General features: G+C 41.2%; 1 protein-coding gene across 2 annotated transcripts in view; it reads left to right on the top strand.

Annotated features, from left to right (window-relative positions):
• mdga2a (MAM domain containing glycosylphosphatidylinositol anchor 2a) overlaps positions 1–25,960 on the top strand; it is a 99,595-nt gene that overhangs the window by 66,747 nt on the left and 6,888 nt on the right. For both annotated transcript variants that reach the window (XR_002041579.2, XM_019254448.2), the window contains exons 7-13: positions 4,341–4,670; positions 5,467–5,790; positions 11,628–11,900; positions 15,596–15,744; positions 20,125–20,302; positions 22,366–22,386; positions 22,851–23,006. Coding sequence is in view for 1 of the 2 variants with exons in the window: in XM_019254448.2 (XP_019109993.2) it covers positions 4,341–4,670; positions 5,467–5,790; positions 11,628–11,900; positions 15,596–15,744; positions 20,125–20,302; positions 22,366–22,386; positions 22,851–23,006 (1,431 nt within the window). In the remaining variant the exon portion in view is untranslated. The remainder of the gene's footprint in view (positions 1–4,340; positions 4,671–5,466; positions 5,791–11,627; positions 11,901–15,595; positions 15,745–20,124; positions 20,303–22,365; positions 22,387–22,850; positions 23,007–25,960) is intronic.

Raw genomic sequence — 25,960 nt, 5'->3', positions numbered from 1 at the left:
TGTCTGACGATGGTCTGTCTGTTGAAAGGTGCTTTTCTCTGCTGTGTTTCTCTATGTAGAGTTCTGACAGTGTACAGGTGAGTCCTCAGCTTTAGTCTCCGCAGGTACAAAGGCATTCATGTTTCTACTTGTTGTTTTGAATGTACAAGCTGCTGCAGAATAAACCAGAATAGATCTGACGCAGTGTTTATCTGCCTCTGTGCAGAGACGTTAAACTCTCAGATTATTTCAGTCTTTATAAATCAAATCCTCGTTTTCTGCAGCGTCATGATGAGGCGTCCTGAACACCATCTGCACTTTGTGAAGTTTTAACCCGCAGGATTTATAAAAAGAGAAGTCAAAAAGAAAGATGCAAACAGTTTGTCAAGTTTTCCCGAGGATTAAATCAACATCGTGTAACTTTTCTCTCAAACTACCACGTTAAATCCTGTTGATGCTACAGTGACTTGTAATCAAGTCTGCCTCAACTCTCTGAGTTTCCTTATGGACAGTGAAGGAAACTGCTGCCAACTGTAATTGCTGTTAGCTCAATTTGTTAGCCGGGCTGCCCGTACTATGAGCTCAGAGCACCGGGGTAGTGTTTGTACCACAGGAGTTTTGGACCACTGGGAAGAAGAAGAGGTTTTCATGGGGATGCTGACAAGGAGCGTAGCCTGTGTCATGCCAGAACCGGAGCTGGGTAATCCGGCAAAGTAACCGGGCTCAGCAGCCTCTATGGACATAATGACAGAGGAGAAGAAACTGAAGAGGAGTTGACGGAGGAAGCTAAAAAGAGAAAAGGAGAGAGTGAGCGAGCAAGAAGCCGCCGGACGAGAGTAAATGTGGGACTGACTTTTAGTGGTTGGTGAGAGCTTGGTGAAATAAAAGGCTGAAAGACATGTCATGGTGGAAACACACACTCTCTCTCTCCGTGTGTCAACCCTATGATGAAGTGGCGACTTGTCCATGGCCGATCCCGCCTCTCGCCCAATGTCAGCTGGGATTAGCTGCAGCCCTCGTAACCTTGATGAGGATAAGCAGTTATGGAAATGAACACTAACTAAATACTTTGAGTGAAATATTGCTGTAATTTTATCTGTCTTTTCTGTAAATCCCCTGTCCCGTTCAGAGGCATGAGAAACTGGAGACTATCCCAGCATGCACTCCGTGCACAGGTCTTTTGACATGAGAGGAGATGGAGCCAATCAGGAGGCTTTATAACTGTACAGCAGAGATAAGCTGTAGAGCCTCTGACAGAGACGACAGCATCAAACCAATGAGACAGACAGCATGCTCTGTGAGACCTCAGACAAATCCCATTAAAGGAGTTTTTCTTTTTTAATCAATGCAGCAGAAACAGAGATATATTTTTATTACACACGTTTCTTCCATGTCAAAACCTACTGCCTTCATGACCCACAATGCAACTCGTGTGTGTGCTGTGTATGCTAGCAGCAGGTAATGTAGCCTGCAGCAATCAATCCCAACATCTGAAAGTAACTAGCCAGAAATGTAAGGTTTGTCCAGAGAGGCGCTGAAGGAAAGATCATAGAGTCATTAAAACCAAGAGGTTCCATCAAGAATGGGATCATGACATTTCTTTACAGTCCGAAGAATAACAACATAGTTGCTGAAGTAGTTCCAGCATAACTTAAAAACTACAAACGAGATGAAACATGTTCATCCGAGGTGTTGCTGAGCCAGGCTAGCTGTTTCCATCAACTTCCAGTCTTTATGCTAAGCTAACCACATCTTGAATCCAGCTGTGCAGTGAACACTACAGATAAGTTAGGCCATCCTTTTCATAATACAGCGTGTGTGTGTATGTGTGTGTGTTTCCTTCTTCTGTCCGCTGTGTTTTATTCAACATCATGACTCACGTCTGTGTGTGGACCAGCTGCCTGGTCGAGAGACTACTGACTAAGATGACAGAGAGAGAGAGAGGTGCATGATGGGAGTTTAATAAGTAAGGAGGAGGGAGTCGAGCTGACAAGCTGCAGGGTCAGCGGATAACACACTCAGGACAGGCGAGGTGTCCGGGGGGTTGAAGAGGAGCAAGAGGAGGTGGTGGAGGAGGAGGAGGAGGAGAAAAGCAGGAATAAAGTAAAATGAGGATGAGGGGGTGATGAAGAGTGATGTGTGTGTCTTTGTTTCACATTGAGCAAGTTATGATTAGACGGCATTCAGATGAGATTAAATCCAATTAGGATTATATGAGGCTAAATCAAATCAAGGTTAAGTTAAACTTTAGTTAAATTAAATGAAGATTATATTAGACTGAATTAATTTCCCCATATTTACAGGTATAGATTATATTATTTAATATAGGTTTGATTGAATTACTTTACATTTCAATTAGATTAAATTAAATTCAAATCAGATCTAATCCAGTTCAGATTATATTATCATACTCTCGAGTTGATAAAAGAGGCTGTTGTTCAGCTTTCCACAGATATGAAGTGTCATCAGTGTTCAGTGTAAACATGTTGAACACGTTTGTACAACACAGTGTTAAATACGTCAGCTTGTTCAGTGGCTTCCATACAAGGGACCAGTTTTAGACAGTCTGTGGGGGACATCTTGGAGACTAAGTCCAGTTTTAGTCTGTGGGGGACGTCACAGAGACTACGTCCAGTTTTAGACAGTCTGTGTGGGACGTCATGTTACTGTCTATGATACACCCTGCTCTCTTTATACTACGTCACATAAATTCAACAACAAAACATTGTGCCAGATGGATCAGACGGGCACCTACAGCGTCAGGACTGCTGACCAAGCTGCTGTGTTTGAGTTACAAGTGTTTGGTGTGGTTTGTTTTTAATTAAAAAAAACATTAAATCATCTGACCAAAGTTTGTTTCCCAAAAAAATATGTTAGATAATTAAATTATTCTCACGTAAACATTTTTAGGACATGTATGAAGAGGATGGAATGTGTGCTTCTTTGAATAAATATATAAACGTCTGTGCAGATTTATGTAGAGAATGGTGTTATGGATAGCACAGGTCACTTTACTGGACCTTTGAGCCACCCATAAAGACTGTTCTTTGTTACAGTGTGTGTGTGTGTGTGTGTGCGTGTGCGTGTGTGTGTGTGTGTGTGTGTGTGTGTGTGTGTGTGTACGTGCAGTGACTTTCATGTGTGAGTGTCTACATTCACCTCTAGTTATGCAACAGACCTTTAACTGACGCAGTGAGACACTCACACAGGGTTTTGTTCTGAGGCGTTCTTCCTTTAATCTTAATGAACAAGGACAATCAGCTGCTCGCCTCACGAACTGAAGCTATTTATATCCTCAGACCCCCAACACACACAGATCTGAGATTTGAACTAAAATCTTCTTCTGGTGTGTTTGCAGTCGAGGAGGACTTGTTTCTGGCTGAATTATGTTGGTGATATCGTGCCCATTTGACCGACACAACTACCATTGAACATTATCATCTCTTTGTCTGTTGATTTAAATATTTATAACTTTAAAATATTAAAATAAAATATCAGATGTCATCATCAATCCTGTTGATGCTACACTGACTTGTAATCAGGTGAATGGTGTCTCTGTCATTCGTACGTCTGTTCTCAAACTATGTAACTTTGGACTCCGGGTTGGGAGAAGTACATAATGCCAACTGTAGCTGCTGCTAGCTAATGTTAGCTCAGTTTGTTAGCTTGGCTGACTGGACTGTGAGCTCAGAGCACCGGGGAGTGTTAGTGTCTGTACCACAGAAGTTTTGGACCACCGGGAAGAAGAGGAGGTTTATAGGCCGAGCCAGTGTCATGCCAGAACCGGAGCTAGGCAAGTGGGCAATGTTAGTAGGCTCAGCAGCCTCTATGGACATAATGACAGAGAGTATAGACTGAAGTGGACATTGATGGAGGAAGTTAAGAAGAGAAAAGGAGAGAGTGAGCGAGCAAGAAGCCGCTGGACCAGAGTAAATGTGGGACTGACTTTTAGTGGTTAGTGAGAGCTTGGTGAAATAAAAGGCTGAAAGACAGACGCCGAGCTGGGCTGACTGCTGTTGGACTAGTCAGTAATATTAGCTGCTGCTATGTCTGCTGTTGTTGGCCTTGTTGATGTTTGTCTGTTAGCAAAGTTGTCGACTCGCAAGTTTTTGATCATAAGTAATGTTATCAGAACAAATACTCGAGTACAGCTGTGCATATTTATGACAGAGGGATCTAACTCTGAAACTGGGAGCAACAAATACTGATTTATATAAGATGTTGATTTAAACTTGATTTTACCTTCCAGCTGGGTTTAGTTAATTTCGTTTCCTCTTTCCTGATTAGATTTTTCACCTTCAACACAAACATGAATCTTTTTGAAAATAAAATTTGTCTTCCTGTCCATCTTTCTCCCGCAGGCCTTCGTAAAGGTCGGTTCTGGATCACGCCCGACCCATACCACAACGACGACAACATCCAGATAGGCCGGGAGGTGAAGATCAGCTGCCAGGTGGAGGCCACGCCGCCGGAGGAGCTGCAGTTCAGCTGGTTGAAGAACGGTCGGCCGCTGAGGAGCTCCGAGCGGATGGTCATCACCCACACCGACACAGATGTTTCACCAGGGACCACCAACCTCGACATCATCGACCTCAAGTTCACCGACTTCGGCACGTACACGTGTGTCGCGTCGCTGAGAAACGGAGGAACCCCGGAGATCAGCATCGACGTCAACATCTCATCCACCACAGGTGAGTCATGCTGGAGGTGGGCTTTGACATACAGGGCCCTTTATTTGAGAAAGATATTCAGATATTTTACTGCAGTGTGGAAATACTCTGAAACAAGTAAAAGTACTGCATGATGATGGCCAGTGAGAAGGTTTCATATTTCTATAGATGTTGTCTCCTTCACTTCCTGAAAAACAATGGGAAACCTCTTCTTCCTCTTTTCTTCTTCATTTGTTTTCGCAGCCCTTGAACTCTTTTCTAAACTGCACTCGCTTTCTGCAGAGAGAAAAGAAGCAGAACTTTTCCTTCAGACAGACGTCATGCAGATGAGCGTCTGCTGGCGGCAGCTGACTTCATGTTTGTTTGTGACCTTGGCAGACGGGAGGAAACATTGAGAGAGCCTGAGAGGAGAAAGGAAGGGAGGAAAGGATGGAGCATTTCAATCAAAGCATCACTGCAGTCTCAGTTTGAACGCCTGCTGATGGATGTTTTGTGTTAAAACAGAAGGTCGCGCTCGGGTCGCTACTGCATTCCCATAAGGAAAATAAATACTAAAACAGTCCAGCAGCCTCCCCCTTCCTCCCCCTTCCTCTCTTCAAACAGCATCTCTCTCTCAGTGTGTTTTGAAATGAAGGACAAACTTCATGGAAGAAAAATTTTTCTTGTCTCACCTGCTTTTTTCTTTCCAAAAAATTGCAGGATGATGTTATTATTTTTTGAAATATGGATACTGTTAATGTTGTTTGTCTCAAACATGGCATGAAAGAATCGAAAAAACAAGTTGATTTTCGAGAATTGTCATCATCTCTTTCTGCAGTTCCTCCCGAGCTCACTGTCCCAAGGGGGCGCTCTCACCTCATCGCTCAGGAGGGCGACACCGTGGACCTGCAGTGTCTGGTCTCAGGAAAACCCAAACCTATCATCCTGTGGTCACGGGTGGAGGAGAGCAGTGGCGCAGCGGCAGCGGTGGTGGCGCCGTCTCTGATGCCGGACGGCTCAGTCGAGATGGAGAGCTATGACGGTGTCCTGAGGATCAACAACGTGACGAGAGAGATGAGCGGGACGTACCGATGCCAGACAAGCCAGTACAACGGCTTCAACGTGAAACCCAGAGAGGCGTTGATCCAGCTGGTGGTGCAGTGTGAGTAACACACACACACACACACACAGAGGGTTTAATGATGTCATCCAGACTGATCGTTTATCTGTTAGATTCATTTGATTGTGACACTGATTTTTTTTATAAATGAAAAAAACAGTTAACGTTTAGAAACCGACAGACGATCCAACTGAAACTGATCCAGCTCCGGTTCTGGCACGACACTGGCTCCGCTCCTTGTCAACATTCCCTGCTGCCCGAGAGTCCAGTTCTTTTTTTTTATACTGCTGTGAAAAAGTCTCTTTAAACGTCCTGCAGCATGTTTGCTGTTTTCACTGTAAAACAATGCAAAGCAGATTAAAGTGAGGGCAGATTACAGGTGGATTACTTTGAAATAAGTAAGACAACATTTAAGTCACACATGACACAGATTTAACTTCCAACTGTAGTTAAGCAAAGAAACCTTGGTAATCCAAAGGAAAAGCTGCTCACTAAAAAACTGCACAGCAACAAAAAGAATGCAGAAATCAGCAGAAAAAAAGTTCAACATGAACTGAAACTGACACTGGAGCATGTTAGAGCTTCTAAAACAAAGTGTATTAACAAAATACAATTATTTCTCTACGGTTTGTGTCCTGCTTAGTTTTAATGACTTTTTACAAATATGCTAATCACGTCCACATGAAGCTCCAAGAGAACGCTTATGAGCAACATGTCAGATGAGCTGTGCTGAGTTTTTTTCTGTGGTTTGATGATAATCCCTCACAGTGTTGGTTTTTTAACTGGATTACAGGGATGACAGTAATGTGCGGAGGTGACGTCTCCACAATCCCTCTGATGAACATCCTCCACTGGGGTTTTACCAACGTGACCCGACTGAAAATGATTTCATGATTTATTCATCCTACAGATGACTGTAGGTAACATGGATTACAGGGATGTCTGTACTCACAAAACACAATCACAGCATTCGTATAGAAACATGTAATGGGTTGCACCAACTGGTCCTGTGGAGTCTGTCCTTGAGTGTCTTTGTTAAGACCAGTCTTTAGAATTGGTCTTTACACCTGTTGCACCAACAAAACCTAAGCCTATTTTTAATGGATGCACATCCATGTGAATTTTCATGCAACTGTTAACAATCTCCCGCTGTCTTGCTGATTTGTAACTCACCATTTCTAATTTGCAGCAACCTTATGCCTCCTCCTGACTCATAAGATTCACATCTAGTCTAAACAAGGAGAAGGCTTAAGCCTCAATAGTGTGACCGAAGTGTCTATTAGATTGGACGCCAAGTTACGACAGACTTATCTTAAGACCAGGTTTAGATCTGCAAAGTCCTGGCCCCAGTAGACACTGTAGTGACTTTTCTTCAAAGTAGTGAACAGTCGCAAGAAGGAAACAGAAGTCCTTTTTAACATAGATTACAGGGATAGCAGTGACGTTGAAGTAGATAGGGAATAAAAATGAAAACACTGACAGCAGCTGGTGAAATGGGTTATGGTCCCAAAATTGATGTTTAGGTAATGTTAAGGCAAGCAAACAGAAGTCAGAAGAGTTTTCTACAAACACCAATGATTCTGTGGTCTTCACGACCATGAGCCTGTCTGACGTCATGTTGTGCCTTTGAAGTATAAAGAGCGAGAAAATCCACATATGGAGGAGGTTGGAATGAATGGACGGTTCTGTCAAATTCAGAAAGTTGGAGTCCCATATGAAGCCGAAAGTCAACGTCTTTTTAAATTGTTAAACCAAACCATCTCTCTCTAAACCCAACCAAACTACAACTGCATAAACTGAAGTGTTTCTCTGTGAACTGGACATTGCATGTTAAACATTGCTAACTTGACCGTGGAGCCCTCCATGCGCATAACTAGTGGGAGCATCCTAGTATGAGGTGGTTATAGATAAAAAAACAAAGATGTTTGAATTACATTCATGATGTTCACTGTGTATTTTTTTCCAAAGCTACCAGACTGTCTGCGAGGGAAAAGTTTCCTTTTCTGAACAGAGAGAAACATAAAGGCTGATTTCAGTAGCTGTATGCTATACCCCGTGGTTGTTGTCAGTTATTACAGGGACGTCGCTAAGGTGTTTAGATTTGACCATCCCCACAAACCCAGAAAACATGTTCAACAGGCGTATTTTTGTCAACAAAGTTTCACATTAAATAGGTTTGATCGAAACTGAGGTAAAAAAGTTTCTTCTCTCTCAAGGTGTTGCATTCTTTTTCTCGTAACAGAAAATGAAAACACTTTTTTCTGAATAGGTTTTGACGTAGCGAACATTGAATGAGGAAACAGCTTAACAGTCATGTGATGACTGATAAGTAATAACTGAAAAGTTTCCTTCAAAACAAACAGAGGAATCTAAACATTTAAACATTTGATTTAGCTAAATCTGATTCAGTAGATGAATTCTTAAACATCGTCAGTATAATAAAAAAGAAAATAAAACTATTGGTCATTTGTTGAAGTTCCCTCAGGGGCTTCTGGGGATAATTTAATATACTGAATTTAATTATCATGTAAATGAACTTATTCGTCATTTGGTCCTGAAGTGTTCACAGACTTTTATACAAAAGTTATCAGGATAAAAAGAGTACTGTAGAAAAGAGCTCATTAAACCAGCTGGAACACCAGCCTCAACAGTCCATTGTGGGAATTAAACAGCAGTGTCAGAAATGTTCATTGTCCAATCAGAGAGCTTGGCTGAAGGTTAACATCAAGCAAAGGCGTCCAGCTGACCTTTAGATGTTCCTGGACCGAGTCCCTGACAGAAGGAAGGTCCTGGAAACATTTCTGGGGGGGTCAAGATGAACCACAAGACCTTTATCTGTGTAAGCCACATATGTCAAACGCAAGGCCTGCGGGCCAAATGTGGCCCGCCACGTCATTTTATGTGGCCGAGAGAGCTTTAAAGTTGTATGATTGTCTTAAAATAAGTCTATGCTGCGTGCAAAGCGTGCATTGACCATAAACTACATTTCCCATAATGTATGTCCATTATGTTACCCGCTTCGCGCCACTATATCGCAGTGTTTCCACATCAGTACAGCGATTTTCCCAACAAGCATTATTGAGAAATATTTTCAAGCAATCCCAAAATGTCCCGGAAGAGGAAAGTTGACGCAGATGGTCTGCAGTTTCAAAAAAGATGGGAAGGCGAATACATGTTTGAGCTTCAAGGGGAAAAAAAACAGTATGTCTTTTGTGTGTTTGTGTGAGTCACGTTGGCATTTTGACACCAAACACGGAGCTAAGTATGCCAAAGTTAGCCTCCAAGAAAAACAACAGATTGCCCAAGAATTGAAAGGCAAACTGCGATCGCAGCAGAATATGTTCACAAAAGCCACCGCTAAAATCGACGTGGCAGTAAAAGCCAGCTTTGTTGTGGCTGAAGAAATCGCCTGAGCTTCAAAGTCTTTTTCAGATGGTGCGTTTTTAAAGCATGATGATTATGATAGCAGAGCAACAATTTACTTTTTTTACTTTACTTTTTTATATCTATGCAAATATTTGGAACTTGAATAAGTAAGACATTCAGAGACATTTTTAAGGAGGATTTTAAGGAGTTACATTTATTTTACGCTACATTTAGCTACATTTATACTATTTTACAGGCTCTTTGAGGGCAACTATTATGCTAATGTGGCCTTCTGTGAAAATGAGTTTGACACCCCTGGTGTAAGCTCTGTCGACTATTTGAACTGGATTGAATGATGAACATGTTTTCATGAAAACATGCAGATTTATTTCAGCAAACAGTTTCAACTGATTTTCACTCTGAAATGACGAAGTGTGTTGACAGACAGACAGTCAGTGCAGCATCGACATGAATTAATGTCTGTTGTCTTTTTATGAGAGAATGTTGATTTAATGATAACTCAAACATTCATCCACATTTTATAGTTTCATCAATTTCTAAATAATCAAATTACACAACGAACACACAAAACGCATGTGAAACACGTGAAAAAAAAGTGTTAAATAAGATTGTAAGGGAAGAGTTACCTGGGCTCCAGTGCTGCTCAGAAGCTTATCTGAGCTGGAATTCTGATCTCCCAAGGAGGTAAGTCCATCACCCACTCAGTAAGACCAGGATGTAGTTGCATGTCCCTGCGTATCTGCACATGTGCATATGGCTGTACTCAAGGTCTGCAATTTAACCCAATAGTCTTTCTGTTGTTACAAATCCGGTGTACATAACATTCTTAGATTCTCAGAACACAAAATCTAGAACTTTGGACTGAATGAACAGTGAATGAACATATACATTACATTATCTGTCAAGTATTACATAATCAGTTTTGGAAAAAAAAAACCTCCTGAAAATGTAATAAATTCCCAATAATGTAATAAGGTATTACATTATCGGTAAAAATATTATTACATTATCAGTCAGGATATTTTATTACACTATTGGTACATTACATTAAAGGCACATTTTCGATAGAGTTAAGTGCAAATTTTATTACATTTTCAGGCGTTATTACATTATAGGGTGCTACAAAGATCAGCTTCATTGATTCACACTGGGGAAATTCACTTGTTGCAGTGGATCATAATATACAAAGTGGATAATAAAATACTCATAAATAAGGTCGCTCCGGAGCTGGGAAATGAAGCTAATGCGGAAGTGCTAATTTTAATTCCTCAAACGTCCACTTGAGTCTGGCTCCAGAAGTGAGTCAGTCTCCATAAGTCCCCATGTTCAAATGTCCAACTTCACAGCAGAAATAAACATGTTTACAGCCTGGTCAAAAAACACTTTTGGTCTTGTGATATTCAGGCTTGAAGTTGCGCATAATTACAGTGTGACTGCTTGATTGACAGGTAGATGCCTTACAGATGGCTTATTTGAGCTCCCAGGCGTCATTCAGCCTGGGTTCACAGATGATCGACGTCCTTGTCGATATTTAGATTAACAGGGAGAAGCCGTACATCCAACATGGTGGTATTCAGCATCGGATATTTTTGGCTTCAAAACAGCTCACAAGTTGAAAGCCGTCCAGAGTTACCAGAGAGTCCAAAGTGAGTTCATTCAGCCACGTCTCTGTGGTGCTACACTCTCCATACTCCCTCTGTGGCCTCCGTTAGTGCCGTTAGCTCCTCCATCTTACTGGGAAGAGCTCTTACAGATGGTACTGATGGTTTGTACTTGTTTGTCTTAGATCTAGCTCTGCATCCTGGTCTCCTTCTCCTCACTCCAACAGGGATCTCTGGACTTTCTACAGAGTATTTTTTGAACGGGTCACCGGATCTATCGTGAAGTATTACAGAAAAAAGGCAAATCATTGATCTCCATAGTTCCATATTAGTGTAGAAAAGTGTTCAGAGCTACTGTAATTGGCTGCCAACCATGCTGGGCTTTAGTAATACATCCAAGCTGATGATATTAAGTATAGTGTGTGTTTTTTGGACAGGAATTTCATAAATGCTTTTTTGAGGCTTTTCTGAATTGAGACATTTCTTAAGTCCTGCTTTTGAAATATTAGATCATAACGATTAAATCAGTTTCACAGGATCTTAAAAATAGAGGTGCACTACTGTCATTTTTAAATCATTTTGAATTTGTCCTCAAATAAAAATAGTTTTTAGCTGTTAAAGATGTATTTCACAGTGACCTGAGATTCTGTCATGCTGTCCTGCTCTGACCTCTCAGTCTGAATTAATCTGTCGCTCTCCGTCAGCGAGACTCAGAGAGGTCAGAGGTTGTTTGCCTGCAGCTGTTGATCTCTGTTTGACAGCGGGATGTTGATCTCTGAAGTGACACCTGCAAAGTGGCTGAAATCCTCAGAGGAACTCAAATTTCTGGTGGCTTAACTTAAATGTCATTCTTTGCGGTATTGATTCATTATTCCTTTCTCTCTCCAACAGTCCCGCCCAACGTGGAGCCGGTGTACACTGAGATCCGTCAGGCTCTCGGCCGGGCGTTCAGCCTCACCTGCCGCCTGCTGCGAGCTCACCCAGCCCGCCTGCTGCGATACGAGTGGAAGCTGGGGTCTCGCCTCCTAACTGTCGGACAGTTCAACGACCAGCGCGACGACACCAACTACCTAGTCAGAGCCCTGAACCGAGAGGGCTACGGCGAGTACACATGTGACATCACCAACGAGGCTGGGGCAGGGCGCTGCACCTTCCTGGTCACAGGTGAGTCAGCCTGACAAGGACATGACGGGTGTCCTTGTTCTGAACCACACAGTTTATCAATGGTTACCTCCAACGACTGACTTGGACCTCTTTCAAATGATTTTAAACCTGACTCGGACTTCTCTGGAATGACTTGAGATGACTAGTTTTGACTAGAACCTGTCTTGAATGACTTGAGAAACAAGAGTGGACTTAAATGACTGGACACTAGATTTTGACGTTATATCTCAAGTAAGATGGGGCGGTGTTTAGCTCAGTAGATAGAGCAGCCGCCCCATGTACGAAGGCTCAGTCCTTGCCAGTGGAAGCCCACGTTTCGAATCTGATCTGTGGCTCTTTCCCGCATGTAATACCCCATCTCTCACTCTTCAGCTATCTCTGTCAAAATAAAGCTTGAAAAGGCCAAAAATAATCTAAAAAAAAAGTCTCAAGTAAGTTGTCTCAGATTTCTGATGGCTTGATTTGGACTTGTCTTGAATGACTTGAACCTTTTTTTGGACTTTGCTTATCTCGAACAAGACTTTGAATTTGTCCTAACTTTATTGAGACACAGTTACAGCTTGTCTCGAGTTACTTCAGACTTGACACAGACTCTTGAAACCAGATTTGCCTTTATTGTTTGAACAGTCTCCCAGTAACAGTTTCCCAGTTAACATCTATCCTGATCACCTCCTTCAGCTGCTGATTAGGTTTTGTTAACAGGCCTGGGGTCGGATGGGAAGTCTTAGCTGTTCTAAAACTGTTGGCATCTCGAGGACGAGAACATGATGAGTAATTAGAGTTGATCTCATCTTTAAATCCTGTGCTGGCAGACACGAGCAGAGGATCACTGAGTTTCCTCAAGGGACTTTGAAGTATCATGAATAATGTGCAGCGCTTCAAGAATTGCTCACATCTGAACTGACAACAAACACTTTACTCTCTGCTGAGGATTTGAAACTTCTGCCTTTAATACCTTTAAGTTCAGGTCTTCAAGGCTAAACGATAACTGTGAATGAAGCTTTATCTTTTACTTTGTTGATTTCTGACATTCTCTCTGCTTCATTTAAAGGAATATGGCACTGTTTTCTCTCTAGCCTAAATCAGAATTGTGACGTTTTGCCCCCATTTTCAGTGTAATCCCACTGTGGTAAATATGGACAGCTGTACACATGTATTTGTTCTGATTACATTACTTATGATCAATAACTAGCAAGGCGACAACTTTGCTAACAGCCAAACATCAACAACAGCAGACATAGCAGCAGCTAATATTACTGACTAGTCCAACAGCAGTCAACCCAGCTCGGCGTCTGTCTTTCAGCCTTTTATTTCACCAAGCTCTCACCAACCACTAAAAGTCAGTCCCACATTTACTTTTCTCTTCTTAGCTTCCTCCATTAAAGTCCTCTTCAGTCTCTTCTCCTCTGTGGTTATGTCATTGAGGCTACTGAGCCTGGTTATATTGCCCGCTCACCCAGCTCCGATTATGGAGCTAAAAGTTGGCACTAAAAGTTGTCTAACTATGAACCTGCAGTCTGCAGGGAGTCTTTGCTCTTAAGGAAGTAGGAATAACTAAGTCTGCTGTCTGACTCTGGAGCCAGCCTCCGAGCAATTTCTTTGGTAAATCTTTGGCAAACGAGCTGCAGTTCAGCGTTTATATTGTGGAGTCATCACTGAATCTTGAGACTGCTGCTCCATGGACACAGAACGTCACACAGAAAGTGTCGACTGAGTTGACTCTCGATCTCTGTCCTCTTCTGATGAAAGCCCCCCTGCAGAGACGCCTTGTCAGCGCTGTGAGTCTCTTCCTCCAAACCCGACGGCTGTGTTAATCCTCTTATCACACCGGCCGCTGAGCAGCAGCGCGTTCTGCCGGCAGCAGCAGAAAGAAGTTAAAGAGAAGAAGTTGTAAGCTCAGGATGGAGAGTTGATAGAAAATGACAGTGATTATGTCGGGCTTCAGTCATTACCGAGGTGAAGTTTGTATTGGTAATCAGGTGTGAACATGCTGGTGGCATTTTAAACCTTACTCATCCTGCAGTAGTCAATGAGACAGCGTCAGATCTTCAGAATAAAACTGACAGAAACTGAGAGATGAAACTGCAACATGCCGACTTGCCAGACTGTTCATCACACCTTACTCAAAGCAGTAGAAAAAATTCCTGTTTCCATCAGCCTGACTTCAGATCACAGCAATATTCATAATGAGTAATGGCATTTCTGTTCTGCTCTGTTCACTCCTCCTTGTTTTTCTCTTGTCTTTCACCTGGAATAAACACTCTATTATTATTATTATTGTTATTATTGTTATTATTATTATTATTGATAGTTATAGTAATAATAATAATAATAATAATAATAATAATAATAACTTTATTTATACAGCAGCGGACCCAACAGAAGGCCACACAGGTTAAGATCCAGAAAAGTCTGTCTGTTTGGTTTGTTTAACTCTAGTTTTGTCCAATGTTCTCTGTGGCATTGGTTCTGGTTTTGTCCAGTATTTCATCTCATATTCCCTGGTGTTTTGGCTCTGGTTTGGACTAGTATTCTCTGGTGATATAGCTCTTGTTTGGTCCAATCTTTGGTCCAGTATTCTCTGGTATTTTGGCTCTGGTTTGGTCCAACATTTGGTCCAATACTTTCTGGTGTTTTGACTCTCGTTTGGTCCAGTATTGTCTGGTGTTTTGGCTATTGTTTGGTCCAATATTTGGACTAGTATTCTCTGGTGTTATAGCTCTGGTTTGATCCAAACCTTGCTCCGATACTATCTGGTCTTTTGGCTCTGGTTTGGTCCAACATTTGGTCTAATATTCTCTGGTGTTTTGGATCTGGTTTGGTCCAATATTTGGTCCAGTATTCTCTGCTTCCCTGCTTCTCAGTTGTCATCGGGTGAAGTATGAAGTAACTGTGAAGATGTCTTACTCCAACCCGTAACTAGAAAAAAATTAGGCGCTTTGTCAGCGTTTGTAGCGCTGAGTCAGCCAATCAGGACTCAGCTGTGTGTTATCAGGTCGTCCATGTGGGAGGCTTCGTCCAGTCATGTGAGTTCTTCTTCTTCAGTGGTTTAATCCTCCAACCTGCAGGTCAGCAGGAATACACACACAGAAACACACTGACACAGTAGAGTGTGTGTGTGTGTGTGTGTGTGTGTGTGTGTGTAAATGTGAGTGTTTCCTGTCATTATAAGTCGAGCTTCATAATCCTGCTGCTTCTGAGATTAACACTCACTCTGAGTCTTCTTCTGTCTTTTTGCTCTTCCATCATTCTTCTTTTCTTCCATTGGACTGTGACATTTAAATTGTCACTTTGTTGCCATGACGACTAGAAATTAATCATGTTCATTTGAAGCGGGAAATCTTGCCTCCAATCACTGTGACTGTTAACAAATAAACCAGAATATTTATTTGTCAGTGAATGAAATTAGATGAATTAAAGAGTCCTCTTTGAAGACAAGACCTAGACCTATATCGAGTCTACAACACTGCCTTACTGACTGGGACGGCTGAGACCACCACTCACCCAAAAAGGTCTGGAAAATATTAAGCAGCCTCTATAGTCTACAACACTGACTTGACATGATGACAGGAAACACATCACACAGGGTGAATGAGACTTTTACTTCCCTGTTGAAACATCGTTCATGCTTTGTTGTCATGAAACAGAAAAGAGAACTGATCCCCATGTGACCTCTGACCTCCATGTCTCCTCAGGGAAGGCCTATGCTCCGGAGTTTTACTACGACACGTACAGCGCTGTGTGGCAGAAGCAACCTCGAGTCTACAACTTCAAGCTGCAGTGGACACAGATGGAGCCCAACGCCGTGGACCGGATCCTGGCCTACAGACTGGGCTTCAGACAGGTTGGTACACAACAAGTTCAGACCCAATCAATGAGGGGCTGACATATCTTCTTCTATGCTGCCATTTAAAACACTGTTCCTTTATTATCGTGAACACACTTCATTTACACACTGTCCTGCTGACACAAACACTAGAGCAACTGATTAGTACGCCGCTGAAAATAGTTTCTGACAAATGCACCATTTCCTGTTTGTTTGATAAAAACTACAGCGACCACACCATGTTAATCTGAAGTGACTCTGATTTCCTCACAAAACAAACGACCAATCGAATGTTTTTAATGACATTTAATAAAGTAAGGAGCTGAAATTAAAGACAAGATTCAGACTTTACATGAATGTTTCATTAACATTGTATTAATGTTGCATTAATGTTCATCAAGTATCACCTGTGACAGAAGATATTTCTACAAGTAGTTTAAAGACACACGTGGATCAACCATTTACTGCATACTGCTGTTAGAAACTGTCCATCAGTAATCAATACACAACCAATAATCAAACCAATTATTAGCAGTTTGAAGTAAACTAAAGCTCACTTCATGAACACTGTAAAAACATATCAGTCAACAAACACGAGATAAAAAACGTCATATGTCAACAGTCTGACTGTCAATTTAGCATCAATATGATCCATAAAGATAAACAGTTTCTGAACAGACTTCACAGTTTGGATTTAAGAACTCTCTACCAGCATTATTTTAGTGTTCGATGAGTGTAGGAATGAGCTAAACTGTTTCAAATATGAAGATTTCTCACTAAAATACAAGTTACATGGTGGATCAGATACATGATGAATTAAACACAGACTTAACACTGTTAATTCATCTTTGGTGTGTGTGTGATGGATTTTAGGATTTTTTTCAACCTTTACCAAAGTAACTACCCAGTTGTCTGCTTCCTGTTTAGTGCTGAAGAGACTTCCTGATAATATTAAGCATGTTTGATTTTTCACAACATCTCACAGATATTTCCACCAAAGTGACTGTAAGCAGACTCTTATTTCAATATGAATCGAGGGATTGAATCATCAACGACTGAGTCACAGCTGTGCTGATTTTTACCCTCTCATGATGTTTCTTCATTCTGGACAGAAAAACCTACAGACCTACAGAGTTTTTATGTAGTCTGATGAAAGAACTCTTTAGTTCCGGACATCATGTTCAGTCAGTACCTGAGGCTCCTGCGGCATCGGTCTGGCTTTAGAGAATAAGGAGGAGGAAGAGGAGGGCTTGTTGCCATGGCAACCTGCCTGTCTTTTCATTCATACGCAGCAGTGTGCTGCAGAGAAAGAGAGAGACGGAAACAGAAAGAGCACGGATGAGGTGCTGATGGGACGAAAAAATGATAAGAAGAAAAGAAATCTAAGAAAAAGAAGCAGATAGACGGGAGGAAGTTTACAGGAGAAAAAAGGAAGAGATGAAGGAGGAGGAAGTGTTTACTGCAGTATAAAATAACAGGATGTAGTTGAATAAAACAGCCTCTCAGGTCAGTCTTTTATAGGAATGTATTTTATGTTCTGGTAGCAGAACAGCCACATAATACAGTGTGGTGTCAGCTTGCAACCCCCCCCCGACACTCACTTGGATTTATCCCCCAGCCTGTTATGAGAACAAGGCCCTCTTCTTGTCAACTAAACCAGACAGAACCAGTTTCCATCAAGCATATCTGAGACACCTCGAGGTCTCCTAATCCTCAAAGAGAACATGAAGGTAACGACAAGTCATTCAACAGAACGAGCGTGTTCAACTCAAAAGATGATTCTGTTTTATTTTACTAGATCTGTTTCTGTCAGTAACTCAAATGTTAAAAAAGGACAGGTGCTCATTTATCTGGCACATGAACAGGATTGATGATGACCATTCCTCCTCATTCTGGACATTAAAGGATCTCTTCCTGTTTTCAGTGTTCGTTACAAACTCAGTTTTAGGTCAGATATTTCTTCATGTTTCCCAGTTAAGCTGCGGATAATAAAAAGGAGCTACAAATACTGAAAATCTAACAGAAAACATTCACTCCTAAATTCCACTGGGCATGGATGTGACACGTTCCATGTGCTAGTCAATGTTTCAAACCCACTGCCCCGCCGCAGTCCAGTTCAGAAGACTCACAGTAGTGGCTCTCCACACAGCACCACAGAGAATACACAACTGTGCTATTTTTGACAGACCTGCAAGCAGACCGCATCAATCTACACAGAGCAACTTGAGTTGAGAATTTGGTCGATTTTCAAAATAAAACACCCTATGCAAACGACAATGGCAATAATAAACTATAATACTAACTATGCAGCATGTTTACATATTTAGAAGCACAAAAAAAAAACAGAAAAATGACCAAATCTGAGCAAGTTAATAAAATCTGGTGGGCAGAACTCTTTTGAAACACTCCTGATGGGGTTTGAGGTCTTGTGAAAAACAGACCAAAACAGTGCAGCATCAGCGCCGTGACATGTCGTGTCCGGTGGGGGTTTTGGCACTTCCTAGTGATGGCTTTTTTTACCCGCCACTAACATTATCCTGAATAAATATTTGTCCCTTGAATTTGTTATCTTCTGGTTCCCTTTTCCTAAGTACAAAGCATAAAATGTAAACGGAAGTACCACTTTGAAAATTTTCTTTAATTCTTGCCAATAAGGTATAATGCAGGAGCATTCTCAAAAGATATGAAAATGATTGACTTTACTTTCTCAACATAGTCTCCAACATCTTGTATCCTGAGATTTCTGTTGTGCTGGTGTAATAAAATATCTCACTATGTTCTGCCAACCATACTCTCTCCATGAGAGTGAGCATGTTGTCCTCCATTGTTGTTCATTAATCTTTTCCCATTCCTCCTCTGATGACATCCTTCCCGCCTCCTTTTCCCACTTTTCTTTTATATATAATGTACTGTAACCTTTTCAATTTTCCACTTCTTCTTTTGAGATTCTAAATATTGTTTCAGCATTGTTGCAATTGGTGATCATAAATCTGATAGCATCATCACTGTTGTGGAGAAATTGCTGAAGTCAAAGGTCAATGGTGAGGTCAGGAGGGAAGAAAGTGTTCAGGAGCCTCTGATGTCTTATGCTGTATTATTTATTGACGCTTGACCAAGGAGAACTAGAGACACTCTCAAAGTACACCTGAACTGCTTGAGTCGGTCTCGCATTCTGATGAACTCATGCTGGTGGTCACACTTTAAACCCTCATAGATGACGCTACAAATACTTTATGCCCAAAATAGTCAAAGGGAATGCATTTACCCATGTTCGTGTTCACCTTCAGCACATTCTAGTCTGGAGACACTGTTGTCTGTTCATGCTAATGGAACGTCAACAGTTAGCTATCTATTATGACTAACCAAACTTCCCCGGAGTTTCTGTGCTCTGTCGTCCAGCAGGTTCTCGTGGATCGTGGCTGCTGCTGTGATCCTGCATGACGCCCACTACATATATTATTACTGTCATTATTACTACCATATCTATTACTGTAATCATTTTTATCATTCATTATAATTCATTGTCATTTTATCAGTCATTGTACAATATGTTTGTGTTGATTTGTCCTGTACACGTGACATCCATTGCACGTCTGTCCGTCCTGGGAGAGGGATCCCTCCTCTGTGGCTCTTCCTGAGGTTTCTTCCACATTTTTTCCCTGTTAAAAGGGTTTTTGTGGGCAAGTTTTTCCTCACTCGAACCGAGGGTCTAAGGACAGAGGGTGTCACTCCCTGTACAGATTGTAAATCCCTCTGAGGCAAATGTACTTTGTGACTTTGGGCTATACAAATAAAATTGATTTGATTTGATTTGATTTGAATGCAGCAACAGGTCTCTTCGACCCTGGCCACCACAGTGTTGAGATATGGTGGCACCTAGTCAAAGACAAACAATTAATACTGCCGAGGACCACAAGGCTCACACGTGACCTCAAGTAACCTAAGGATAGAAAATTCCATAACAATCACAACGTGTATTTTTGCCGGGAGCCGTCACAAATGTACAGTACATGTATGGAAGTATGGAAAGTCGCCAAGACCAGGCAATGAAAAACTCGACCCGACCCGATTGGGTAAAGCAACAGACCAGACATTATCACGACCGAACCGCAAAATCTAGGAAGGTGGAGCAGGTGAAATTAAACCAATATTTTTTTAGACTCCTTGAGCTCTTCATCTTTTCTGTAGTTACATGTCAGAGGTCCAGACTTCTGACCTCCAACACCTCATTGTTTGGATTCTGCTGGTTGTGTGACAGTTTGAGAATGCATTAATGTTTTGAATGAGATGTGTAATGTAAATGACATTATGGGGAGCTCATATCTGGGTCACCGCAAGGCAAACCAGTAGTGAGTCCCTGTAAGGAACAAAAACCAGATTTTTGTGTTTCTATCTCAGATGGGTCAGTCTCGCTGGTGGGAGCAGGAGATACCCATGGAGGGAACCATCCAGAAGGGGGAGCTGCTCACCTACAACCTCACTGAACTCATCAAACCTGACTCTTACCTGGTCCGCCTCACCCCCATCACCCGCTATGGAGAAGGCGACCCCACCGAACGCATCATCACATACAGCGGTATGTTTTTGTCCCATCTGTCCTCCAGTATCTGCACCATCACTGACATAAAGTCATGTTTTCAGTATTTCCAGGTATTCTTCATGGTATTTTAGAGACTGTCATTTTCTGACAAACCATAAAAGGTTGATGGTTCTTGCCAGGTTTGGCTCCTGGGCTCCCAGAGTTAACCCTCCTTAACGCTGACTCAGGTCCCTGGTGGTGGATGCTGACTGATGCCTGACCTCCCTCTCAGTTCACGCCTGTTCTTGCTGTACCTGCTGTGTGTGTTCGTCCCTGCGGTTCCTGGAAATCACATTTACAGATCAGATTACACACACAGACTGAGATACAGTTACACCACTCTGAACTCACATTTGTAAGTAGTTCCGCTCCAATAACAGCCTCATATCAGGTGCCCGTGCTGTTAACAGTAAACAGAAAGAGGCTCCAACGCAACAGTGAATATAAATATATATATATATATATATATATATGTATGTATTATGTATTGTGTGTGTGTGTGTGTGTGTGTGTGAGAGAGAGAGAGAGAGAGAGAGAGAGAGAGGCTTCCTGTCTACACACTGTCCCAGATCTGTAGCAGTATCTCATAGCTAGCACTGCTAACAGCTTGTGACATCATCCACCACACCTCCTCTGCTCTGGAGTGAAGCCGAGCCTGGAGGACACACACACACACACACTTTTTCCTTCGGTCTCGGCAGCTGTTAGTTTTAATTTATTTCTGTTGAAATGAACCTGTAGAGAGAAAATCCTTTGGGTTCAGTCAACTTTATGTTAAACTTTAGTTAAAGATATAACACTGATGTGTGTGTGTGTAACACCGCAGGCTGTTATATTCACACACGGTGAAGTGCAGTCAGTAAATTAACATCTTCTGAGGCCAGGAACATGTTTTTCTTCCTTACAATGAATCAGCTGCGAGGTTTGTTTGTCTGTCAAAGTGCTGCTGATGCCTGCATTAGAGTTTATTTTGAAGTAAACAGGAAGCAGAAGCATTAACTTCTTGATAGATTTCTACAGAGGGAAATAAAATAAATATTGTGAGTTTTCCTGCTCCTCCTGGATGCTCTTGATGCTAACAGGAAGTCAAAGTTGTCAAATTTCTTCAGTTCATCTGAGAGAATCAAGTTTGTCATATCAAGTAGAGATCCTAACTTCACGTGTATTTTAAAGCTTGTAGCGCTGTGTCAGAGATTCTTCGCACAGCTGATGGAGGATGTGATCCAAACATTTCCATTAACTCCAGAAGTCCAAAAGTCAAAATGTAATGAAAAAAGATTGATGTGATCTTTACCAAAAAAAAAGTTTTTATCAGCTTCAGTCCATATTAGTCGACATTTAGTCTTCAAAAACAACATTTTCTCTGTGGACACTAAATGAGGCGGCACCTTCAGGTTTTATTGTCATGAATAAAACATATCACAGTCTGTAAAGGCTTGATGAGGTATATTACTTGGTTGAAGTACTTGTATGATTGGAGTATTCCCTCTCTTTTTGCTATGTTTTTGGTCTCCTCCTCCACCTCCTTCAGCTGCTAAATGCTCCGCTCCATTCACAAGCTCGTCTCTAACAGGTCACCTTCACCTTCACTTTTTTTTGCTTTTACTCTGAAATTGATGCTCTGAGCATGAACCAGAACAAACAACGAGCTGAAAGTCACTTTAAAGCTGCGCAAGGCAGAGAGAAGCTGCAGATCCAGCTGATAATTTACCACCAGAGGTGTCAGTTCATACACTGTCGAGATAAACATGTACATTAAAGACACTTCAAGAGAGTTCTTGGTCATTCAAGGATGACACACACACACATACAGCTCATCACTTAGTGCTGGTTGATGACAAAGCACGTTTGTCATCAGCACGTTTGTTGCCAAATGACTCAGCAGCTGTTCACAGAGCTGAAAGAAAAATCTCTTTCCTGACCTTCTTCCTTCTTGAGAGGTCTGGGTGCTTCACAGAGCATCAGCGCTACACGTGAAGGTTCTGATCAAAGTTCTCTCTGTTCCATAAAAAAGTTTATGTGATGAGCTAACAGACTTCTTGTCTTTTGCCCCTTCACAGCTCCTGTTAACCCACATCTCAGTAAGTACCTGCTACACTGGCACTCTTTACTCACCTGGAGTTGGTCACATTAGCTGTTTGTGAGTTCAATCTTAGTGCAAGTCCAAAATGTCTCAGATTGTTGAAGTAGGTTACGACATATAAACTAGTTGTTATTTAGAGGCTGTGCTGACACTGTTAATAATGAGGATTATACATCAGGTAAGTCAAGTCTTATGAGCTGACACTTCTGTTTGACTGATGCAACATGATCTACAAACTGTGTATTTTAAAACTAGTCAGAAGTTACTCCGAACTCATAGGATTTACAAACGGCTGGTGCATTATCAGATCAAGTCATCTGGTATGTTCTCCAGTATTGTTCTAAAAATATCTGATGCTCAAATAGTACAACCTTGAATTTAATGACTGAGGTATTATCAACTGTAGTGTGTGTGTGATCATATTTTAAAAATGTATTCTGTCGTGTGTGTGTTTGTGTTCAGGGGAGTTCCAGTGTGGTTTCGAGGATGAGGCGATGTGTTTGTTCTCTCAGGACAAAACAGACGAGTTTGACTGGACGCGTCACAGCGCCGCCACACGGGACACCAAATACACCCCGAACACTGGACCAAGCTCCGACCACACCGGCTCCAAGCAGGGTACAGAACCATGCACACAAACACACACACCCGTTTTGCTCTTTTTGATCTCTATGAACAGATATCTGCGTATGAATCCAGAGTCTGTAGGCAAATGTAGAATTTGTAGTTCTTGGTGATCTTGGTCATTGATGTTTGAGCAGGCTTTGGTTGCATGCAGGTAAAGTCCGTGTGGAGAGCACTTCCGTGGAATGCATTGGCCGAACTTAAATCTCTGAACCCATAAGCTTTCGCCTGAACACCTGAAAATGAAGTCTTCTGGTTATCTGTTATCTGCTCTATCCCACAAGCCCACAGAGGCTAAATCATCTTCAGACAACAGCTGCTGGCTTCTGAGACTGGTTCTTTTACAATGTGCTGAAAGTTCTTCAAGCTTTTAGGGAACATTGACACTGATCATTCATAAAGTGAAGCCTGCAGGCTGGTTCAGGAGGGAACTTTTACTCTTGCAGTAAACCTCTAACACTGAGTATCACTGATGTGGTTCATCTGCTTGTAATTAAACTGGCTCTTTCACTTGAACATGCTTGTGCACATGACTTCACCACCACACCTAAAGTCTTTAGCGTGATGACATTTCCTGTCTTGGCGTTTCTTTTCTTGTCCTTGTGTGTTTATGTCAGGTCACTCCCCTTACATTAACAACATTAGCAAAAGGCATCTTGCGGGTCAAGGTAGCTTGCTAGGTGACATTAGCTTCCTAGCCACAAGCTAAGGATGGTCAGGGAATATGAATTTAAATAGTTACTGTTTAAAATTGGTTCTCTGCAGGGGTAGATCTCAAATGTGACAAAAAGAGTGAAAATGTTGTGTTTTCATCCTCAACCACTTTAGATGTATGTCTGCAGCAGTCAGCTAGGTAGAACTTTCTAAACACAAAATCAGTCCAGATGCTGATCAGAGACAGAAAGGTTTCATCACTTGAACATTCTGCTAAATTGTCACATTTCCCAATGGAGTTTGGCGTTTCTCCCTCCCATACAGACAGAAGGACGTTATCAGGAAAAAGTAGCATGTCACAAATACAAACTGCCTATCAACTGACTGTCAGAGTGACTTTCACAGCCTGATTACAGAGAAGAAAATGTCTGACTGAATTATCTTTGTACTGTCAGCGCTGACACTGGATCTGTGAGTAGGCGTAGTAAGCTGACCTGTCAAACTGTCCAATCTGCCTTTAGTTAGAGGAAACTAACTTTAGCATCTGTCCCAGAGCGAAAATAGTTTGCAGGAAAGAATGACAGTTCAGAATTTTGTTTGTGAAGTTATATACTCATATCTATATTTCCAAAAGGTCCAGTTTGAAATGTCCATTTTCTAAAACTAGATGTCAGGTGACTGAAACAAAGAGCATGAGACCTTTTCAGACCTTTTCGAATTTTGAAAGAGACGCTCAATAATGATCAAGAAAAAATCATCATCATCAGAACAAAGATAAGACAACATTGACTTTAATGAGATACAGCACAGTTTGGATTCAAAGTTCTGACAAAGAGTTCACCATAAAACTAAATACCTTCATTTTTTACCTGCAAACTCCATTAATTAACCTCTTAATTATGCAATGTGTGTGCTAAATGTTTCATGTGATGATGAAACATGAGAACCATCCTTTAATTTATACCTTAAAATACCTCAAGCAGCAGTCTGAAAGGCAGGAGCTGCTGTGGAGACCTGCTGACCATGAGACAGTCACAAGTATCCCAGAATGAATTTCGCCTTAACCAGCAGCAATAATCGTGATTTTGATTTATTTTTTCATCGTTCATCATTTTAAATTTGTATTTATTAAATTCTAATATGCTTTTAATTATTTATTTTTCAGCCAAATATAGATGCAACCAAAATGTATTCATAATTTGTGGCGATTTGCTCTCTCCGTCTCTCTCTCTCTCTCTTCTTTGTTTAATTGTGTTATCTCTATTTCCATGGAAATACATGTTCTGACTAACTGAATAAATACCTCACATATAAACACAAACTGAATAAATACCACACAAACTGAATAAATAGCACACATATAAACACAAACTGAATAAATACCACACATATAAAGACTAAACTGAATAAATACCACACATAAAGACTAAATTGAATAAATACTACACTTATGAACACAAACTGAATAAATACCACACATATAAACACTAACTGAATAAATACTATACATATGAAGACTAAATTGAATAAATACTACACTTATGAACACAAACTGAATAAATACCACACATATAAACACTAACTGAATAAATACTATACATATAAAGACTAAATTGAATAAATACTACACTTTTATCGTGACTTTTATCCTAACTTCCGTGAACTCAGCACACAGCTGATAAAGGATGTGATCCAAAAGTCCAAAAGTTAAAATGTGTTGTAAAAGAACCCTAAATTTACCACATGTTGTTATCTCATAAAATATCATGCTTCAGTCCATATTTAGTCTCTCAAAAAAATTTCCTCTGTGGACCGTAAACTGTTTGCACACAAACAAGGCAGCACCTCTATTACCGAGTTCTAACAGCACCATAAATTATATTCATTAAAGAAAGTTGATTTAGCTCTGTAATGAGCTGGTGACTTGTCCAGGGTGTACCCTGTCTCTTTCCCAAAGTCAGCTGTGACTCTGATGAGGATAAGCAGTTACAGATAATGGATGGATGGAAGTTGATTTAATTATTATAACACAGTCACATGAGGTCACAGTCTATATAGTACCACCATGAATACAAACATTTCAAAAACACCCTCTGATACACAGTCCGTGTAGAACAATATATATATTTATATTTTGTCATGCTGATTTAATCACGTTCTCAATGTCTAGTTGACCAATCAGATAGCTTGTTGTATGAATATGATGACATATGTGTGTTAAAAGTGTTACTGCCCTGCAGATACACTGTCAGTCATAAGTTTGGCCACACCTTCTCATTTAATGTTTTTTCTTT

The sequence above is a fragment of the Larimichthys crocea genome, chromosome XVII (assembly GCF_000972845.2).
Source record: "Larimichthys crocea isolate SSNF chromosome XVII, L_crocea_2.0, whole genome shotgun sequence".
Taxonomy (NCBI): domain Eukaryota; kingdom Metazoa; phylum Chordata; class Actinopteri; family Sciaenidae; genus Larimichthys; species Larimichthys crocea.
The sequence above is the reverse complement of the archived record's forward strand: the minus strand, read 5'-3'. Positions and strand labels throughout refer to the sequence as shown.